This window comes from Phyllopteryx taeniolatus, chromosome 17, assembly GCF_024500385.1.
Source record: "Phyllopteryx taeniolatus isolate TA_2022b chromosome 17, UOR_Ptae_1.2, whole genome shotgun sequence".
NCBI classification, from domain to species: Eukaryota; Metazoa; Chordata; class Actinopteri; order Syngnathiformes; family Syngnathidae; genus Phyllopteryx; species Phyllopteryx taeniolatus.
The window spans coordinates 18,441,457-18,459,697 of record NC_084518.1 but is presented as its reverse complement, the minus strand read 5'-3'; the positions used below and the strand labels follow the sequence as shown (position 1 = coordinate 18,459,697).

Below are 18,241 nucleotides of genomic sequence, written 5' to 3'. Positions count from 1 at the left end.
ATTCACTATTAAGTTCATTAGTTACAATAAATTAAAAAACATTTCCAAAAATAAGGAAAATGTTAAATGTATTATAAATGTTTATGAATTTTTAAAATTGTACTTATAATTAAAATTATTTAATAAAATACATCCAAAGAAAGAAAATGTATTTGATTTTCTTATTTTACCATTGATTTAATTAGCTACAATAAATCAATTAAGTGATTATCTAAATCAACCAATTATATACATCACAAAAAAAATGTCATTTGAACAGGGGTGTCTTTTTATATCCACTGTATATGTACTAAAAGCTGTACAACCTACTTAGTAGTTGAATGAACCATTCCTTATTACATTTAATCATCACCCAAAATTGCCTTTTTTTTTTTTTTTTTTTTTTTAAACCATATTTCTAAACATATTGTGATCCATCCGTCAATAAGTTATCAGCAGACATGGATCACTAAAAAGGCCCCTGAAACTCATGCTACAAAAGCCATCCTGGGTACAAAAAGGTTAACTGTGTGGCAACAAGTCAGGTTAGTATTCACAGCAGCGTCATGGCTATAAACTGTCAAACCATCACGACGTCAGAATTCAGTGGTGACAACTTACCCCTGCTGGAGTCTGCACCTGGACGGACCGGCTCCTGGCAACGAGGTTAAATATAAAAGTTCCCAAATGTTACTCATCGTCGATATCAGCTATGCTTGTAGTTTAGCTTTGACACGAGCGGATGGCAACTGTCACATTGGGCTTACCCGTATGCCTGCTTTCTATATTCTCCAGAGCTGCCAACAGATTTCCCTTCTGGATGGTTAAAAAAATAAAAGAAATCCAAATTATCCATGTGACACACATCTAAATAAATGTGTAAAAAAAATAATAGTACAGCATGTTCCCATGTTAGTACCCCGGGCGTCTTTGTTGCCCGCCGCTGGATGCAGAGCTCGGTGTGGGTGGCATACTCTCGCAGGGCCACAGCCTTCTGGCAGATGTAACACTTCTCCTGGCTGCTGTGGGGAAAATACCACCATTACATTCCGGCCAGGTTGTTTCATTGGGCCATGCAAAATGTGACTCATTTAAAAAGAAAAATGAAGAACATTCAGGGGGTTTAAAAACAAAACCATAAAAAAAGGATGAACAAAAAATAATGAAAAAAATATTTCTTTTTTTTTTACGTTGCATATATATATATATATATATTGAGAAACTTTAGAATGGGTCATTTTGACCCACAATATAACAGGAGGGTTACAAAAAATCTTTTAAAAAATAATAAATTAAGAAATATGTATAAGAGTGAATATATTTAAATATAAATATAATTAAAGGGGAAAATATCTATATTAAATAGACCGTATATAATGCACAAATGCATTTCAATAAATTGGAATATCATGGAAAACTTTAAAACAATATATTATTATGTATTACTGTATTTAGCGTCACTGCAAACAGAGATATGCACTTCCTGATTTTATCTTGTATTTGAATAATTTGGATGATTATAGTTTACAACTAATCCATCCATCCATTTTCTGAGCCGCTTCTCCTCACTAGGGTCGCGGGCGTGCTGGAGCCTATCCTAGCTGTCATCGGGCAGGAGGCGGGGTACACCCTGAACTGGTTGCCAGCCACCTTCCTATGACATTCTAATTTACTGGGATGTATCTGTATATAAATGACAACAAAACAAAAAAAGGAGCTGCTGGGCAACATACTTGTCAGTGGAGGAGGCATCGCCTTCTTCGTCTGCTGCCCACCTTTTTCTCTTCCTTCTGGGCTTCAAGGGCACTGCAGTATCAAGTCGGACGCTGACATCAAGTGGTGAAAAGGCAGAACAATCACGATGAATTCTCGGACGTCTTTCTCCAACCTTGCAAACGTTCATCCGCATCTGCGGGCTCTGCCTTGCCGTCGCAGTACGCCGCGTGCCTCTCGATCTTTCCCATGGGGAACGTTCCCTGGCACATGGGACACTCCACGGCGGCTTCCAGGCCGACGGGATCCAGCTCGGGCGAACAGGACCTTCGAAGCACTCTTTCTTCTTCCTCATTCGTCGGAGCAGGTTTCGTTCCAATGTCGCCGCTGATGAGGTGGTTTGTCTGAGTCTCTCCGTTGGCTGAGATGGCAATCAAGTTAAATATATTTTTTTTCAGCTTGACAGCGTCACCAAAGATGACAGAATAGGGTTTTTCTTGCATATAAAATTATTTTATTGCAACTCCTAGATGAAGTTTACTGTCAAACGAAGCATAAAACAAAGAGAATTGCATGTGCAGTCTAAACCACCATATGAAGTTTGCCTTATACGAAAGTCCGCAAGCTTAAAGCTAACACATGATGCAAAACTCGGTGTTATAACTTTTTAAGCAAAGCCTATTTGAAGTCAAACTGTGTAGCAACACATGTAGACAAACAATAAAACAATACTCAAAGGCTTTATCCTCTCCGAAAAACGACTGATATTACTGCAGCTTATTAAGGAGTTGTGACCATCTTCTTTGTTCATATCTGTATCTACATAGTATACTGCCCCCTGGTGGCCCAGGCACACGCGCCAGAAGGAGCTGCACAATAAATTAATCATGATGCATGTTATCACTGTATTTTTTTTTTTATAAAGCACAATTCAGTAAAGGGCTATTTGGTTTGATTCAAGAGAAAAGATTAGCGATACGAGTGTTTTTTGAGTTACAAGCATGGTCATGGAACATATTAAACTCGTAAGTCAAGGCACCACTGTATACGACTCAATAAAAACGTTTTCCTTTTCTAGAACAATAAAGCACCTCACCCTCCATCGACTCCTCCTCATCCTCGAGATCATCGACGACCGACTCATCGCCTCTCTGCGCCGTTTCCGGACACTCCGGGCTGTTAGGCTACAGGGGAAGACAACAGAACAGATGATAGTGAGGTCAAGTTTATGAAATAAAGTTCCATTGCGAATGCGGCAGTTACCTTAGCTAGATCCGTGTGATCTTGCCCACTCATTTGGGTCTCTGTTGGTTAAAAGACAGAGTAAACTATGGTTTAAAAGAGTAGTCAAGTATACTTAGGCTACATTTACACTGCAATAGATGGCATTTCCATTGATTTGTGATACACGTGCTTAAAGTTGCGTAGCGTGGTAAAGGAACAAATTAAAGGCATAAGAGTTTATTTGTGTATGCGTAATTGATCATTGTATTCAGATGACTTCAAGCTTGCACTGATGTTTTATGTTGTTTTTTTTTCACCATCCATCATGAATCCAACCTTTGAAAGCGTTTCCGTACCTGGACAAATCACGTAGTCGTCAGTGTCCATCTGCTCTCCCTCTTTCCATGCAGTCCCTTCCTCCTCCATCCCGTCTTTCTCCTCTTCTTCATCCTTTTCCCTTACTTCCTCCTCCTCCTGCTGCTGCTGCTCCCCCTCTTCCTCCTCCTCCGTCTCCACCGGAAGGTTGTCCACATCCTGACTAAAGAGCTTTTTGTATTTCCGTCTGAGGCCACGCCTACAATAGTGAGATGGAAATGAGGTTTTGGCAAGGGAAAAAGTGAGGCAGACGTGAGCCGGACTACTTCCTGTGCGTCATATTTAAAGCGAAAATGCGTAAAGAAGATGCAGGCAGGTTTTCACCTGCGAGGACCTTCCGTGTGGGAAGACTCCGGTAACGGGGATTTCTGGAACAAAACAAAGCAATAATCACTCACAAATCAGGTTCAAGCACCTTACAGCTTTAGTCAGTGACAAAATATAAATCGATACATAATCAAATTATTATTTTGTTTAATTAGCCTATATAGACGCAATTCCATTTTGGGAAATCACATGGAAAATATGCTGGAAAAAAGTAACAATAGTAGAAAATTGACACCCAATCAAAATAGGTTTATAATATAAGAAGATAGAGGGCAAATTACTACTTCTGTCTAAATGAAGCTCCTCAACTCAAAATAGATGCCAGAAGATGGGGGCAAAGTACTACTTCTGTCTAATTGAAGCTCCCCACCTCACGTCAACATAGTTCCTTGGCAGCAATATGCCACAAGATGGCGGCAAATAACTAGTTTAGCCTAAAAGAAGTTGCACAACATAGTTCCTTGACACCATGATGCAAAAAATAATAAAATAAAATAATAATAATAAAAATCTCTTGTTTCTTTAGCCTGAGCACAAAAACAGCAAATAGGTGGATGGGTCTGATCATTTTTTTAGTTCCTTTTTTATGATGGCGGCGTTTTGTCCTTGAAATGAGTTACATAATTTGACATTATCTTCTATGGGAAATGTTGTTTTGAATAAGAGAACAAAAGGTTAAGAGTCTTTTGGTGGTTCCGCTGTTGTTGTTTTTTAAGGCTAGTTGCAATTGTTTGTGATCGTCAATGCTACGTGCGTGCGCTCAACTCAGTACCTCCGACTGCGGCAGGATGGCGTCCCCCCACTCGGCCTTCCTCAGCAGACACCTCTGAGCCTCCTTTAGACTCTTTTCGTACACCTCCATCTGGGCCACGATCACCTGTAAGGTGAAACGTGCTAAAGTTACAGCAAGACATTTCCAGAACTGCTCCACTCTGCGCAATTACGTGGAGGTGACTACCTGTGTGTAGGCGTCTGCGTCCAGTCCGCGTGGACAGAAGGGGACCCCCCAGTAGTAATGAACCGTTGGCTGGGTGGAGACACACTGCTGAGTGTTCAGGCTGGAAACACAAAGATGTGATCCGTTTAACATGTGGTTTTGCTTTTGGTTAAAGCAGGGCACACATATACCCACTTGCAGCTCGAAGAGCTTGTCTCCGGGCCCGTTTCCGTAACGGGGTTCAAATGGGCCGCGTGTGCGTCGGCCTGTTGGAAACGCTTCTCCTCCGGGAAGACTGGACTGGGTGAGCTCACCAGCTGCGACACAGGGAAGGTTAAAAGACAATCAATTTATCTACAGTGGAATGGTACAAATTGGAGCGTAAAACCCAAACTATCTGAAAAAAGATGCCTGGGGGCCAATATGAGCTGTTATCAAATATCAAAGACACATTAGTCAAAGCTGTGAGCAACGATGAATGGGTCCTCAAAGCCCCTTTTTTCATGGCGAAACCTCAAAATAATCACGTTAATGTCATGCTCTGCCATCATTGGACGGGATAGGCAAAAAAGCTTTTCCATTTAGTCTCGCTAATCTGTCTAGCATACTTGCTTCTGATCAAGGCTCATTAAGGCGAATTCTCTTGGGGAGTTCATCAGTACGAGTAGGAGTCAAGTATGAGCCCTGGAATTTGCCCAAAATGGCTACTTCAAAATGAAATGGAACACTACCTGTTCAATTTACCCTCGTATGTTGATCGGTGAAACTGGTGTTGAGCGCTGATATTTCTAGCTTTCGGGCATGTTGAGGCTCCCAAAAAGTAGATTTTTCAGGGCTCATTTGGTCAGATTTTCTCGCCCGAAATGGCAGCTTCAAACCAAAATTGCCGACTTTCTGTTCAATTTGAGGGGTGGGTAAATGCCACTTTTTCATGTGTTCTGTTGTGCTGGACAGGACCACCCAATATCGATCAGTGCAAGTGTTTTTAGAGGCAGATTTTTATTTTTTTTTATACCCGAACGAAACTCTTTAGGAATGTTCCAATGCGGCGTAACATACCGTGTCATCCGCATCGTTGTCAGACCAGCGAAGCGTCATGTCACTGAGCAGCTCCGTTTCAGATGAGTCATCGGCGAAACCGGGAACAGATCGACGGTCCGCGTTTGTTGAGTGGACATCTTGGGAGCGCTTCCCATCTGACCCCGAGAAGACGGGACTACTTTTTGAGAGGGGCGAGTTCTTTGAGGGTGCCGGGCTCCTTGGGAAAACCGGGCTCATGGGCGGACAGGAAGAAGGCCTCACAGACGGGCTTAAGCTCTCCTGAGAAGAGAATCTGAAGTCCAAGTTTGGTCCGTCCGGACTTCCCGCTTTGACATCCCGAGACCTGTCACGTCGAGCTTCATCTCCAAACACGGGGCTTTTTAGATACTCAGCGCCATCGTCTCCCGTCTCCGACTCGGAAAAGACGGGACTTTTGTGGCGTGCCGAAAAAGGGACGCTCTCGGGCGAGAGCTGTGAGCAAAGCACGAAGCCGGAGGTCTTGCAGGTCTCCAGCAGGTCCTGACTCAGCCGGGGGAAGGCCACCGTGGCTCTACGACCGCTCGTGAGGGAGACGGGGGATTTACGGAGCGGACACTCATCGATCTGCGTGGAATCGCAGCTCTGGTAAAGAAAACAAACATGTCATGTATGTGATATTTTAAAATATTTAGTTTTAAAATATTTCATTTTTGAAAATATTTCATGTATTACATTTTATTTTCAAATGTTTGAATCTATTTTCAAATATTTTTATTTTATTTATTTCTTTATTATTATTTAACAAGACAGTCTTCAATGCACGTGACATGCATGTTTTTGGGAGGTCCCAACCAAGCACCCGGACAACTAGCAAACTCCACGCAGGAAGGCCGCAGCCAAGATTTGAACTGAGCAACCTCCGAAGTGAAAGGCAGACATGCAAACCGTCAGTGTCTGTTTGTCACCTGTGGCGAGTCCAAAAATTCAAGCGCTGACTCGTAGCTACTGGGCAACGCCTGAGTGCAGACGTCGTGGCTCTGCGACAAGTCCGGCACAGGAGCTTCCTTCGTTTTGCACTTCTGATCTTGGTTAGTTTCCCCTTTTCCTTTGCCCTCTACAATTACAACAGCACACATACACTGTAAGCAGTCAGGAGCAGGGTTGACGCTGTGGTACCGTGTCTTTTGTGCTTAATTCTTTACACAATCACAGGTTCTCCAGCAAGTTGTTGACCGAACGAACCAAGTGCAGGGAAACCTCGGTTTATGACGGAGTTCCGCTCCTGTGACGCAAACTGAAATTTGAGTTGGAACGTCCCGTAAAACAACACTAACATAGCAGCAGAGTCATAATTACAGAAAATATTTATATGAAAAGCACTAAATCAAATCGATCAAAAACCGTAAATATGGCATTAACTGAACGTACCAAATTGATCATTAAAACTATGCAAAAAAATGATTGAGAAGGGCGCAAATATTTTTTCGCAGCACTGTATTTTACGCCCCCACGCGATCTACAGCGGTGCTCGACTTGCAGCACACCAATTTCGCTCCAGTTTTTTTTTTTTTTTTTTTTAATTAAAAGTCAAATAGTTCAAGTCCAATGAGTAGCTTGAAGTAGTACAAACTAAGGTAAGTGGTGAACGGCCAGAGGTTGAAAAAAACTAACCAAAAAAATTAAACTTTTTTTTTTTTTTTTTGAAAGTCAAGTCGTTCAAGTCTAATAAATAGCCACACAGTTATGGAAACTACCACGACAGAGTTGAGAAGAACTTTCTGATGAATATTTTAGAGATAATGCCACAAGTGTGTTCAGCTGTGATATCTGACCAAGGTGACTACTTTAATGAGTCAAAGGTTTAGAATACATTTTTGTTTGTAGACCAATGCCATGATTTCTTTTGTAACTTGAACAGTTTATTTGTACTGTCTTTTCATTTCAGAGTAAAACGAGCAATCGAACAGCATAAATTTCAACTATTAAAAAATTGGTGCTCTAAAACTTTTGACCGGTAGTGTATATTCATATTTTACAATCTAGTGCTTTTTTCTTTATTAAAAATAATGTAAGGGAAAAAAAAGCTGCCAATGTTTTTTTTTGGGGGGGGGGGGGGGCCGGAACGCATTTGATGGAGCTTGGTCACCAAACGGCTTAAATTCTCAAGTCAAGGTACCACTGGAGTTCATTGGGGTCGTAACCTCGAAACGTCGCACGTCGGTACCGTTAAAAACAGAGCAGAGGACCACGTGTACCGATTTTCATTTGTGAATCACCTCGGCTCAGGTTCGTGCAGACGTCGCTCGATTCGGCCCCGGCCTTCGGGTACGAACGGCTGCGTCGCGAGCAGGAGGTGTCCGCTTCAGTCAGCAGGCTCTGACTCTGAGAGGCTTCTTGTGTCTGGCCGAACATCTAGGAGGGTAAAAATAATAAAACCTCTAGGAAGAAAAACGAGAACAAAAATAAACGTGTAGTGTAGAACCTTGCTGTGATTGACGAACCCAGTGCTCACTGTTTTTTTTTCCGTCTGGAAAATATCCTCTGTTAAAATAACTGTACTAGAAAAGTACCGCGATACCTCGCCGTCAAAAATGAAACAATACTGGAGTATCAGATAGCGAGCGGTTCTCCAACTTCGCTATTTAGGTACTTAGTATTTAGGTATAGTATTGAAGACAGAACTTCGGTATCGTGACAACACAAATTGGTTATTTGCTGAAAAATAACCTATCGTGATACACAAGTATTGCTTTTGCACCATCTTGTGGCATTTTGGTACCAAGGAACTTCGTTGAAGAGAGGGGAGGGGCTTCATTTGTCAGGCCATAGACACGTCGAGTAGAAAAGTAATGCTTTGCCGCCACCCCGCGGACAGACACGGAATGTCTAGCTGTTACGAGCGAAAGAGCTCACTGAAGGCCAGACCGGGCGTGTTGAATTCGATCACCAAATCAAAGACAGGTTCGTTTTTGACACATTTCAAACACACATGAATGAATTACTTTGCAATCAGCGTTCTCGTTCGTATAGCGAAGTACAGTACAAACCCCGCCAGCCACGCGGTCGCATTGCATCTTTAGCAACTCAATCAAGAGATTATATTTTTCTGTCGATCTGAATTAGGGAGCAGATAGTAATTTTTTTTTCTAGTAGTGTTTGAAAAGGTTAAATGTTTTGTTTGAAAATGTTCAAAACGTTTTTTTTTTTTTTTTTTTTATGCTACCAAAAGTATTTTAATCAGCTTTTGACGTATTTGTAAGTTTTTGCCGTGGTGTCGTTTCACTGTAGGTATCGAAGTGCTTTATCTAGGTATAAAATTGAAGTCAAAATTTTGGTATGGCGACAACAACACAAGCACAAAATGTCCTTCACGGCAGCTTTCATTTTACTGTACTCACGCTGTCTTTGATCGCTTTCATGACGGCGGCTTCTTCCTGCTGCACTTGGTGCGCGCTGACGCTGGCTTCCTGCGCGCTCAGATGCAGCGCCAAGGCCATCATCTCTTCCTCTGTCATTTCTGAGGAAGAAACAGGAAGTTGATTAGTGTTTTCTTCCCCCCCCCCCTCCACATAGTTTCAAACTAATCAGAGCTGCACTGTTCCCCGTGTTGACGCAAAGTCGTTTGAGCATTTATTCAATATCCCACTAGTGCGCTGAATTGTCTTGACTAATGAGGACAAAGAGCACACTAGTACATGGACCCTCAGCTGGATATCTAGGGTACTGAATAAATGTTGGGCTTGCCGTAGCGCGTTTATCATTGAGCTGAGACATTCTCTTACCTTCGGCTTTGTGTTTTCTGTCTCTCCACTGTTTTTCTCGGTCCGACAAGAGCGGCGGCAGAAGCGAAGCGGAGCACTCGTCCTGAAAGAACAAAGACACACGCTGATGTTAACAAGGGGTGTCATTATTGAATCGTTTTAGAATCGATTATTCTATAGATGATTCCACCCAAAAATCAAAATTGGATACAAATTGTTTTTCCTTTCAAGTTTATTGCAATTGTATCTTTTTTTTCTTATTACCAGTTACTGATTATTGTTGCTTATTTGGTATTATTTAATGATTAAACAAAACCAAATACACATTTTTGAAAGTGAGAGCTGCTACTTGGGTACTGATCAATGCGAAAGGCTACTAGTTTAATTTTCGATTCTGAGGCTGCTTCGGGTTCAACTACATGTAAGTTGCAAAATATTCACACTACTGCTGAAAATAAAGATTATTGTCTTAATAGATTTAACTGACTTTTTTTTTTAATATATATATATACCACGAATTGATTATGATTCAGTTGCTGGTTTGGTCCTGAATGTGTCAGAAAATAGGGAAAAATGTTGATCATTGTTTGTCAAAGTAAAAGAAGAAGTTTGCAAATGTCTTATTTTGATTAAACACAAAACGTAATAAGTCTGCTTTTATGGACGACTACAAAAATCTGAATTTTTCCTGCTTAAAGGCTAAAACCGAGTCCAATCAATATTGCACGATATAAAGTTAAAACAATTGATTATCAGAACAGTTGTTGATTAATTTCATGATTGATTAGTTGTCAATTGATCGATTAATGTTGACAATCTATACAAACGTGTTTTCATTTCCAGCTACATTGCAGTGAGTTATAATGTTACAGCAAAAAAAAAAAAACACAAAAAAAAAACAGTATGGCATTTACAGCGACTATAAAATGTTACTGGAGTATGAAGTGTGCGTACTTCTCTGCTCAAGTGCAACTTGTTCGATTCTGTCTCAACCTGTTCCTCGCCTTCATTGAGAGCTTCATCCGCCTTTGTGTTCTGGTCCAACGACTGGCTTTCAGGGGGTCCATCTCTCTTGCGTTGCTTCCTCTGAGGCATCCTGCTCGGCTGGACAAAGACTTTTGACACACGCACGACCCGACATAAAATCACTTGTGGGCTCACGATCCATCAGGCCATGTTTTTAATTAAGATATCAAAAGTGTAATGCATTCCTGCTTTTTGACTGCCTTTACTTGAATGTAAAACAATAATAATAAAGGTGATAAGAGCCTTCCAGTCCATTTTTTAGCTAAGAGCCGCCTTTTTAGTGGATATTTTGAATTGTTCGATTAGTTTTTTTTGTTTTTTTGTATTCCTAGTTAAATGTAAAAGTTGTTTCTGTATTTTATATTAAGACAATTGAGTTCAACTGTATTTAACTTTTAAGGTCAATACATTTGCATTGCACTGCTTGTTTTAATTGCTTTATTTAGGTGCAATTACTATTTAACGACATGTGCGACACATTTGCAAAACATTGTAATATTATCATGAAGTGCAGTTTTGATTTTCCTCTTTTTAAGCGGAGTTGATGTTCAAATGTTATGCGCATAATGTGACTGTTTTTTTTACTCATATTTATTATTAATTTTAAGGAATAAAACCCTTGCCTCGTTTTATTTTTTTATGTTGTTGATGAACACGTAGGTCTACTAGCTACTGTATTGTAACCTGGGTTGGTTAATGTTGGTTGCTCGGTTTTTTTGGGAGGTGGTAGTTAGTGTAAAAATAAATTGTAGAGGCACATTTATTTGCAGAAAAACGGGGTCAAACGATTTTAGTCTCTTACTTTTTCCAGAACTTTATGAATGACTGTATTCTTCAATATGGAAAGCAATTTATGAGTCCTCTCTGTGAAAAGTGCCCCATAAATAAAATGTACTTTCTTCACAACAAAATCTGGTAGCAGTCAAATGTCACTTGTGGCTTATTTTTCTCCGTTTCAATTATCATCATACATTTTCTAGTCCATAAATTGTAACATTAAACGACAAAACGCATCTTAAAAACACACACAAAAGTGTGAATTTGATCGTGACAGACAAAATTTAAGCGACACTACAGCGCTTGCTTACATTGTAGCTACATGACAGGACACGAGAGCCACACGTTTTGCTAGAGGCAAACATTACGAATATGCAGCTTTCAAATTGTACATTAGCGATTAGTGGTGTTCGTCGTTCAATTGTTACAAAGGAATAAACACTACATGGGAAGAAATTGAGTTTAAAGGCGCTCACGTCGGAGTTTTCCCTCACTTTCGCGGCGCCATGTTTGTTTCTGTCCGCGTAGTGACGTCAGAGTGACGTCGGGTAGCCTCTGCGACGATGCCTTCAAAGACTATTAAAATTATCAAAATTACATACTTTTATATTCGCCCAGTGCAGTCAGGGGCGTTTATTTTACAAACTGTGAATTACCGATAATGTATTGTGCTTCAAGTTTAATCTGACTAAATTAAAATCACTGTAATTGAAGCAATTTATCTTAAAAGCACTCACATATGAGTTTCCCTGACTTTTGCGGCGGTCCAGACAAGTCACGTGATAATACGTAATGCGGCGTTTTTGTAACGATGCGTTCAAAGACGCTAAGAAAAAAAAACTTCCCCGTCGCCAGATTTTATTTGACGACTGCTGTCATATATAAGAATAGGTATATACGACAGCCCTTTTGAACTGCGTGGAACACAATTACCCAGAGCGGGGGGGGTGGGTCTACTCCCCGTCGGGAAATCAAACCGCAGTGTAGAAAGTTTAAGAATAGTCCGGTCCAACCCGTATGCCCGGTTTATGACGTCACACCAAGCGCATGCATGCGCGTGCCACACGTTTTACATTAATTTCCCAGAAATTCAAATCACGCCAGAGAGTATTATTGGGACGGAATGAAGCCGATGTAATCTGGGTGTGTTGCACGCATGCGCACACTCGCGCAATGCAACCGTCACCAGCCAAGCAGGAAGCTCCTTATTTGGTAATGAGGATATCCGCCGCAGCGGGAGGAAACTCTTTATATGGGTTGAAGGGATTGTTTTGTTTTGTTTTTAACCGCAACGGACTGGAAGGATAAAGTGCAATCACACACACACACACGGTTATTATTATTATGATTACTTTTGGTTCGTGGACTAATCGTGTCTGCTTTTGTGTTTTGTGTTCCTACAATGTCTCCTCTTATGTTACAGAGAATCAAAGAAGACCACGTGATGCATTTATTTGCAGTCAACATTTTTATTCTTGTTCCGTTAAGAGGAAAACAGGTGTCAAATGCATGTGAACATTCAAACCTACATGGTAGGTAAAAATAACATATACATGTACAAAAATATTCATATATATATAAACATTACACATTTTTTACATTCAGTTCACAAACTGTGTTTGATTGGGGCAATTGTTTAATTTGTTTAATGAACTATTTATAGTTTATTGTCATTGCTGTGGGTTCGAGTTCTTTGCACCTCTCGGAATCGTCAAATTGGGTGGACACGTCTATCGTGACGGGACGCATGAAAATATCTCAAGGACCCATACTGGAAATTGTACAGGAAGTTTGTCATTTTGCTTTGACGCAGCCATTGTGGGTGGATCCCAGGGTTTAACAGTTTGATAATGGTTTCAAGTCTGCAAAAGGAGGCGCGAGGGCCCGTTCACCCCTGCTTGCAAGCTCTCATGTTTTACTTGTGATGTTTGTCCTCAGCGAACCATCTGAACGTTCAGAGGTCCAACTTCCCGTTAGCAGATGTTGTGAAGTGAAGAAATGCTGGGCGGCCGCTCCGAACAAGGGGATGAGGAGCAGCTGGAAGAGGAGTAGAGGTTGGGGTAGCACGGAAAGGAGGAAGGGCTAAAGACGGAAGGCGCGGGCGAGGAGGAACTGTGAGCGGGTGAGCAAGCCGAGGAGGAGGCGGGAGGGGCGGGGATGGCGTTCCGGTCCCGGTGCCGCTGATGGATCTTGGTGTGCCGTTTGCGCTCGTCACTGCGGGCGAACTTGCGTCCGCACTCGGCGCAGGCGAAGGGTTTCTCGCCCGTGTGGGTGCGGATGTGGGTGGTCAGGTGGTCGCTGCGGCTGAAGCTGCGCATGCAAATGCGACACTGGAAGGGTTTCTGGCCCGTATGCACGCGCACGTGGCGGGCCAACTCGTCTGAGCGGGAGAAGCGGCGGTCGCAGCCGTCCGCCGGGCATATGTAGGGACGCTCGTGTGGGGACGCTTTGCCCTGCAGTTTCCTCCTGCACGGTTTGGTGAGCTGGCAGGTGGGTGCGGTGAGGAGCTGTTTGGGCAAGTGCGAGGAGGAGAAGGCCTTTATGGTGGAGAGTGGCGTGAGCGGTGGTTGTGGGGGATTCCCACCTTGTGACATCACGGGCTTCCGCTCCCGGTTTAGGTGGAGCTCGGCGTCCTGCGACTGAGGCAGGATGTAGTCCGGGAGCATGGGCAGCCGAGAGGAAGGGTAGGCCGGGGGCGGCCTCTGAGACAGGAAGGCTGTCGACTGGGGGTCCAGAGAGTCGACGGCGGCAAACGTCGGTGCCACGGAGAAGACGGAGGCGACATCGGCGGAGACGCAGCCGAAGCGCGACTGGCTCGGGGTGGACGTCACCGACGAAGAAGAGGGGGGAGCTGAAGGAGCTGCGACGCTGACCAAACCGCTAAAGAGACTGAGGAGAGGCTCCGGCCACAGGCCGCCACCGGCGGGCGCGGGAGACGGCTCGAAGGTGAAGCGGCCGCTGTACGCCAGAGGGGGGACGCGAGGGGTCAGCGGGGGGAGGCCCTGCAGGTCAGCCAGTTCCGACAGGAGGTCTGAAACGTAACACAAGAGAAGATCACAACACTGGACCACCGCGCCGTGCGGCATTAGGAGCAAACGGGCAAAATACATTTGAAAAAATAGGCACAAATCTGTATGTATAAATATTTGCTGTTGAGAGGCTGAAATTCGAAGGATTTGGAAATTTGAAGTTAAGCAATGTTTCCAAACGATTAATCGATTATCAAACTAGTCGATTTATTTGATGATTGATTAGTTGTCGATTAATCAATTAACTGTTGCACCTCTGTTTTAAACATCCATCCATCCATTTTCTTCACCGCTTATCCTCACTAGGGTCGCGGGTATGCCGGAACCTATCCCAGCTATCTTCGGGCGGGAGGCGGGGTACACCCTGAACTGGTCGCCAGCCAATCGCAGTGTTTTAAACATATTTAACCTATTTAAAACACACTTTTTCCAACGCGCTGTAAACATTTGAACAACAACAAAAATTGCAATCATAAAATGTATCGGAAATACCGTACATTAAAATAGTGTCGCTGTGTTAAATATGTGCCTTTAAGAGGCGGGGCCCGGTGGGGTGGTGCGTGATGTGGTCGTGTCAGCATTCAGTAAACGGCAAACAAAAATGTCTCGAACCGTAAATATACTGAAATAATTGTGATCTTGTCTCAATTTACTTATTCGGTGTGACATCTGGGTTTGCTTAGTTGAACACAAAATTATGATATTATTCTGTTTTATGAATGACAACAGGCAGATACGCAGGTTAACCGCACTTTCTGCAATCTAGTTGAAGAGCATTATATTGTTCTACCTGTCACGATAAGTCGCTGGCATAGATGGAGAAACAAAGATACATGAACTAATTGTTGGACTGATTGTAAAATTGGATAATCTTCCACTGCACCGATTTCTCATGGCACAGCACAGTGGTTGGGATTATCTGCTTTAGAAAATACTGCATATGGCCCACACCCAATGTCATATGTGTGATGAATATTTTGCTTTAATTTGCATGGTTAATAAAGTCAGTGTTCCGTGTTCTAAAGATATTTCCTTCACTACAGTAAATGGTGCCGTGCATTCAATGAAACATTACCTGTGGTTTTTAATGGGCAATTATGTGTCAGAGCCACCCACCTCCGTAGTCCCCGGTCTCCCCGCTCAGCAGACCTCCACCCTCGGCGGCGTTCTGCAGAAGCAGCTGCAATTCCTCCAGCTTCGGGTAGCCGTCCAACGGGGACAGCACGGGAGGAAATCCGGCCAGGGGCTCGGAGATCTGCAGGGCCGAGAGCAGCAGCTCCGCTTTGGTCGCGGCCATCTCTCTGGGGCTCGGCCGCTCCTGGGGCTCCGGGGCACCGGAACTCTGGCTCCGCTGTTGCCCGCGGACCGTATGGGAGGACGGGGCTTGCTTCTTCGCGGGGCTCGGACCCTCGGAAGAAGCCAACGCGGGATTGGGTCTGGTCCGGGATCCCAAAGAGAGTACCGGCGGACGGCTAAAGTGATAATTTTCGTAAATGACGGGTTAACAGTGCTTGTTTCCGGTTGGTGTTTTCACTTGTTGCGGACGGTGACTGAAGCATGAGCTCCGACAGGATTCCTCAGTGAGGCTCGCTTAATAAAGACTCGTGTCGTGACGTAGATTACCAAATTAGGCAGGACGGAAGCCCATACATGGGCACAGCTGGGACTTTCCTGTTGAGCTGCCAGCAGACTTCCGGGTATGAGCTTTATTTTCTATTTTGTAAAATGGCGCGCGACCTTGGCTACTAGTTTTCCGCCCATTTCGGAGACGACCATAGACAGAAGTGATGCAAAAATAAACAATATGTCGTTATATTTATATATATATAGATACGTGTGTTTATGGTTTCCATGGCCGGAAGTGACAGATCAAGTAAACAACTTAGATTTTTGCGCCTCGTTTCGACGTCATCACTTCCTCGGCCCATATATGGGTTTTTCCGTTCAGTAGCCTGACCCAGTAAGGAGACTCCTCCCCTCTGGATGACAACTCGGAGGGGAGGGGGGAAATACGATGACTCCAGTTTAACCCCATTGGACAAAATTAAAGTACTTGTCGCGTAAAACATAACTTGAACTACTTCGATTTGAGAGTGTTGTATGAACAAATGTTAAAATAGAAAATAAAAACAATGAAGAAAATTTGGAGGATGCGGGCATCGATCCCGCTACCTCTCGCATGCTAAGCGAGCGCTCTACCATTTGAGCTAATCCCCCTCTATGCCCTCCTATCACATTACGCTTTCAGTGTTATATCCACCTGAGCAAGCTGTTTAATAAAATGTACTGTACAGTCTACAATACTGTACTGATGAGCCGAAATGAGTTGAGATGTCTCGATGAACATTATATTTGTCTGTCTTATACTTAAGTACAGTATTAAACTACTTCTCTCCGCTGCTGCTTAATCAAGCCTATGACAGAGTCCGGTCTCGGAAATAGAACAAAGCGGCAACATGTCGGCATGCGACAGCCGTCTGTGCTGCATTTAGACTGTGACACACAAACACACACTCACGCCGGAATGCTGCTGGAACTTTCGGGCGGGTGTATATAAGCAGCAGGGACGTCCCAACATCAGACACTGCAGACCCCAAGCTGTGACGATCAACAAACAAGAGGAAGCAGGATGTTGTGCCCCAGTGTCTTCCAGCCGTCTGCCGCCCTGAGGCCCTTCATGGACGCTCGCTGGCCCGTCCGCAGCCTGTGGCCCGAGACCAGGCCTCTCTTCTACCACATCGAGCAAGAGATGCTGCGCCACGTGCAGGAGATGAGGCAGAACATGGAGTACATGGAGAGGCTGCACCAGAAGATCTTCGAGGAAATCGACCACACCCCGGCGACGGCCACCTTCAGGCCCATCGCCTTCCATCAGCTGAGACCCGACGGAGGCAGCTTTGCGCTCAGCCTGGAGACCCAGGAATTCTCCCCGGAGGAGCTGTCCGTCAAGCAGGTGGGCCGGAAGCTGAGGGTGAGCGGAAAGACAGAGAAGAAGCAGGAAGACGGGAAAGGCTCCTACTCGTACAGGTGTCAGGAGTTCAGGCAGGAGTTGGACCTGCCGGACGGCGTGGACCCCGAGACGGTCAGCTGCTCGCTGGTTGGGGGGCGGCTGCAGATCCAGGCGCCGCGGGAGAAACCGGCCGGGGACGGGAAGGAGCGAGTGGTGCCCATCGACGTCGCCTCGACGCCGGCCGTCGCGGCGGCCTCCGCCACGTCCTCCGAGGTCAACGGCCCCTCTTCCGCAGAGAACTGATGCACGCAATCTCTGCAGTTTGCATAATCTGACGGACAGAACATGCTTTGGAACAAGCTTTTTATTTTCTGATGTTTTAGCCAAGAATTATGAATCATGTCAACAATAAAAAAAAATTAAAAAAATAGCACCGAGTCACATTCTATTTCCAGCAATCGCCGAGAACATTCTTTTTAGGCATGCCACAGCACTGTCAAGTTATTTTGAAGTGTGGGCTCAGTAGCACAATAAAAGTGCTTTCTATTGTTCTGGATTATGTTCTTGTCTTCAAAACACCACACTAAGAATTGTGTATTTAAAGCAACAACACAGCTTCCGCTACCTGAATGCAAACATACAATGGTAAACTTCATCGGCACAGCAGCTAATAATTAGCATCAATCTGGCGGTGTTGTTACTTTTTAAAGCTACGGATATCTGAACACAAACGGTGCTGCGACACATGTAGACAGACCATATAACAGCACTCGCAGGCATATATTCTTTCTCTTCTGTGAAGAATGACTAATACTACAGCTGTACTGAGAAGCCGAGACAGAAGCTGAGTCTCCGGTACAGTATATCCGCATCTGTCTTATACTGCCCCCCAGGTGGCCAAGGTGCACAACCCAGAATGAGCAGCACAAGGTGCATTGAAGCAGAGTGACAAAAATTTATTCAATTTGTCATTACTGTATGTTTTTATAAAATATATTAAAGAGTACTGTATTCTCATTCAAAACATTATTTTGTTAGCCTGGAACAGATTAATTGCATTCACATTCATTTCAATAGTGAAAGATTGAGTGTTTTGAGTTACGAGCATCACAAATTAAACTCA

General features: G+C 43.7%; 3 protein-coding genes and 1 non-coding gene across 4 annotated transcripts; 1 reads left to right on the top strand and 3 right to left on the bottom strand.

Annotated features, from left to right (window-relative positions):
* Positions 1-247: 247 nt before the first annotated feature.
* Positions 248-11,742, bottom strand: uimc1 (ubiquitin interaction motif containing 1). The gene is made up of 19 exons (XM_061752904.1): positions 11,616-11,742; positions 10,291-10,451; positions 9,358-9,439; positions 8,974-9,092; positions 7,852-7,987; positions 6,541-6,689; positions 5,615-6,217; positions 4,751-4,872; positions 4,577-4,676; positions 4,391-4,495; positions 3,616-3,659; positions 3,273-3,490; positions 2,956-2,996; positions 2,789-2,876; positions 1,868-2,113; positions 1,713-1,785; positions 899-1,001; positions 747-795; positions 248-634 (listed from the first exon to the last, which is right to left on the bottom strand). Exons 2-19 carry the CDS (start codon positions 10,429-10,431, stop codon positions 597-599), a joined length of 2,457 nt encoding a protein of 818 aa, XP_061608888.1. The 5' UTR covers positions 10,432-10,451; positions 11,616-11,742; the 3' UTR covers positions 248-596.
* An 846-nt stretch (positions 11,743-12,588) lies between these two features.
* LOC133467729 (early growth response protein 1-B-like) lies at positions 12,589-15,751 on the bottom strand. The gene is made up of 2 exons (XM_061752927.1): positions 15,285-15,751; positions 12,589-14,170 (listed from the first exon to the last, which is right to left on the bottom strand). The coding sequence occupies exons 1-2, from the start codon at positions 15,463-15,465 to the stop codon at positions 13,113-13,115; spliced, it is 1,239 nt and encodes a 412-aa protein (XP_061608911.1). The 5' UTR covers positions 15,466-15,751; the 3' UTR covers positions 12,589-13,112.
* Positions 15,752-16,312: 561 nt separating this feature from the next.
* Positions 16,313-16,385, bottom strand: trnaa-agc (transfer RNA alanine (anticodon AGC)). Its single transcript has one exon. It is a non-coding gene; the product is annotated as a tRNA-Ala (tRNA).
* A 283-nt stretch (positions 16,386-16,668) lies between these two features.
* On the top strand, positions 16,669-17,669 carry hspb9l (heat shock protein, alpha-crystallin-related, b9-like). Its single transcript, XM_061752941.1, has one exon. The coding sequence runs from the start codon at positions 16,798-16,800 to the stop codon at positions 17,419-17,421; it is 624 nt and encodes a 207-aa protein (XP_061608925.1). The 5' UTR covers positions 16,669-16,797; the 3' UTR covers positions 17,422-17,669.
* Positions 17,670-18,241: the final 572 nt, after the last annotated feature.

Coding starts and splice junctions, on each gene's coding strand:
- hspb9l (XM_061752941.1), top strand. CDS start 16,798: ATGTTGTGCCCCAGTGTCTTCCAGCCGTCTGCCGCCCTGAGGCCCTTC.
- uimc1 (XM_061752904.1), bottom strand. CDS start 10,431: ATGCCTCAGAGGAAGCAACGCAAGAGAGATGGACCCCCTGAAAGCCAG. Junction 9,093..9,357: donor CAGAAAACACAAAGCCGAAG/GTAAGAGAATGT, acceptor TTTCTTCCTCAG/AAATGACAGAGGAAGAGATG. Junction 3,660..4,390: donor CCATCCTGCCGCAGTCGGAG/GTACTGAGTTGA, acceptor GTTTTGTTCCAG/AAATCCCCGTTACCGGAGTC.
- LOC133467729 (XM_061752927.1), bottom strand. CDS start 15,465: ATGGCCGCGACCAAAGCGGAGCTGCTGCTCTCGGCCCTGCAGATCTCC. Junction 14,171..15,284: donor GGAGACCGGGGACTACGGAG/GTGGGTGGCTCT, acceptor GTTACGTTTCAG/ACCTCCTGTCGGAACTGGCT.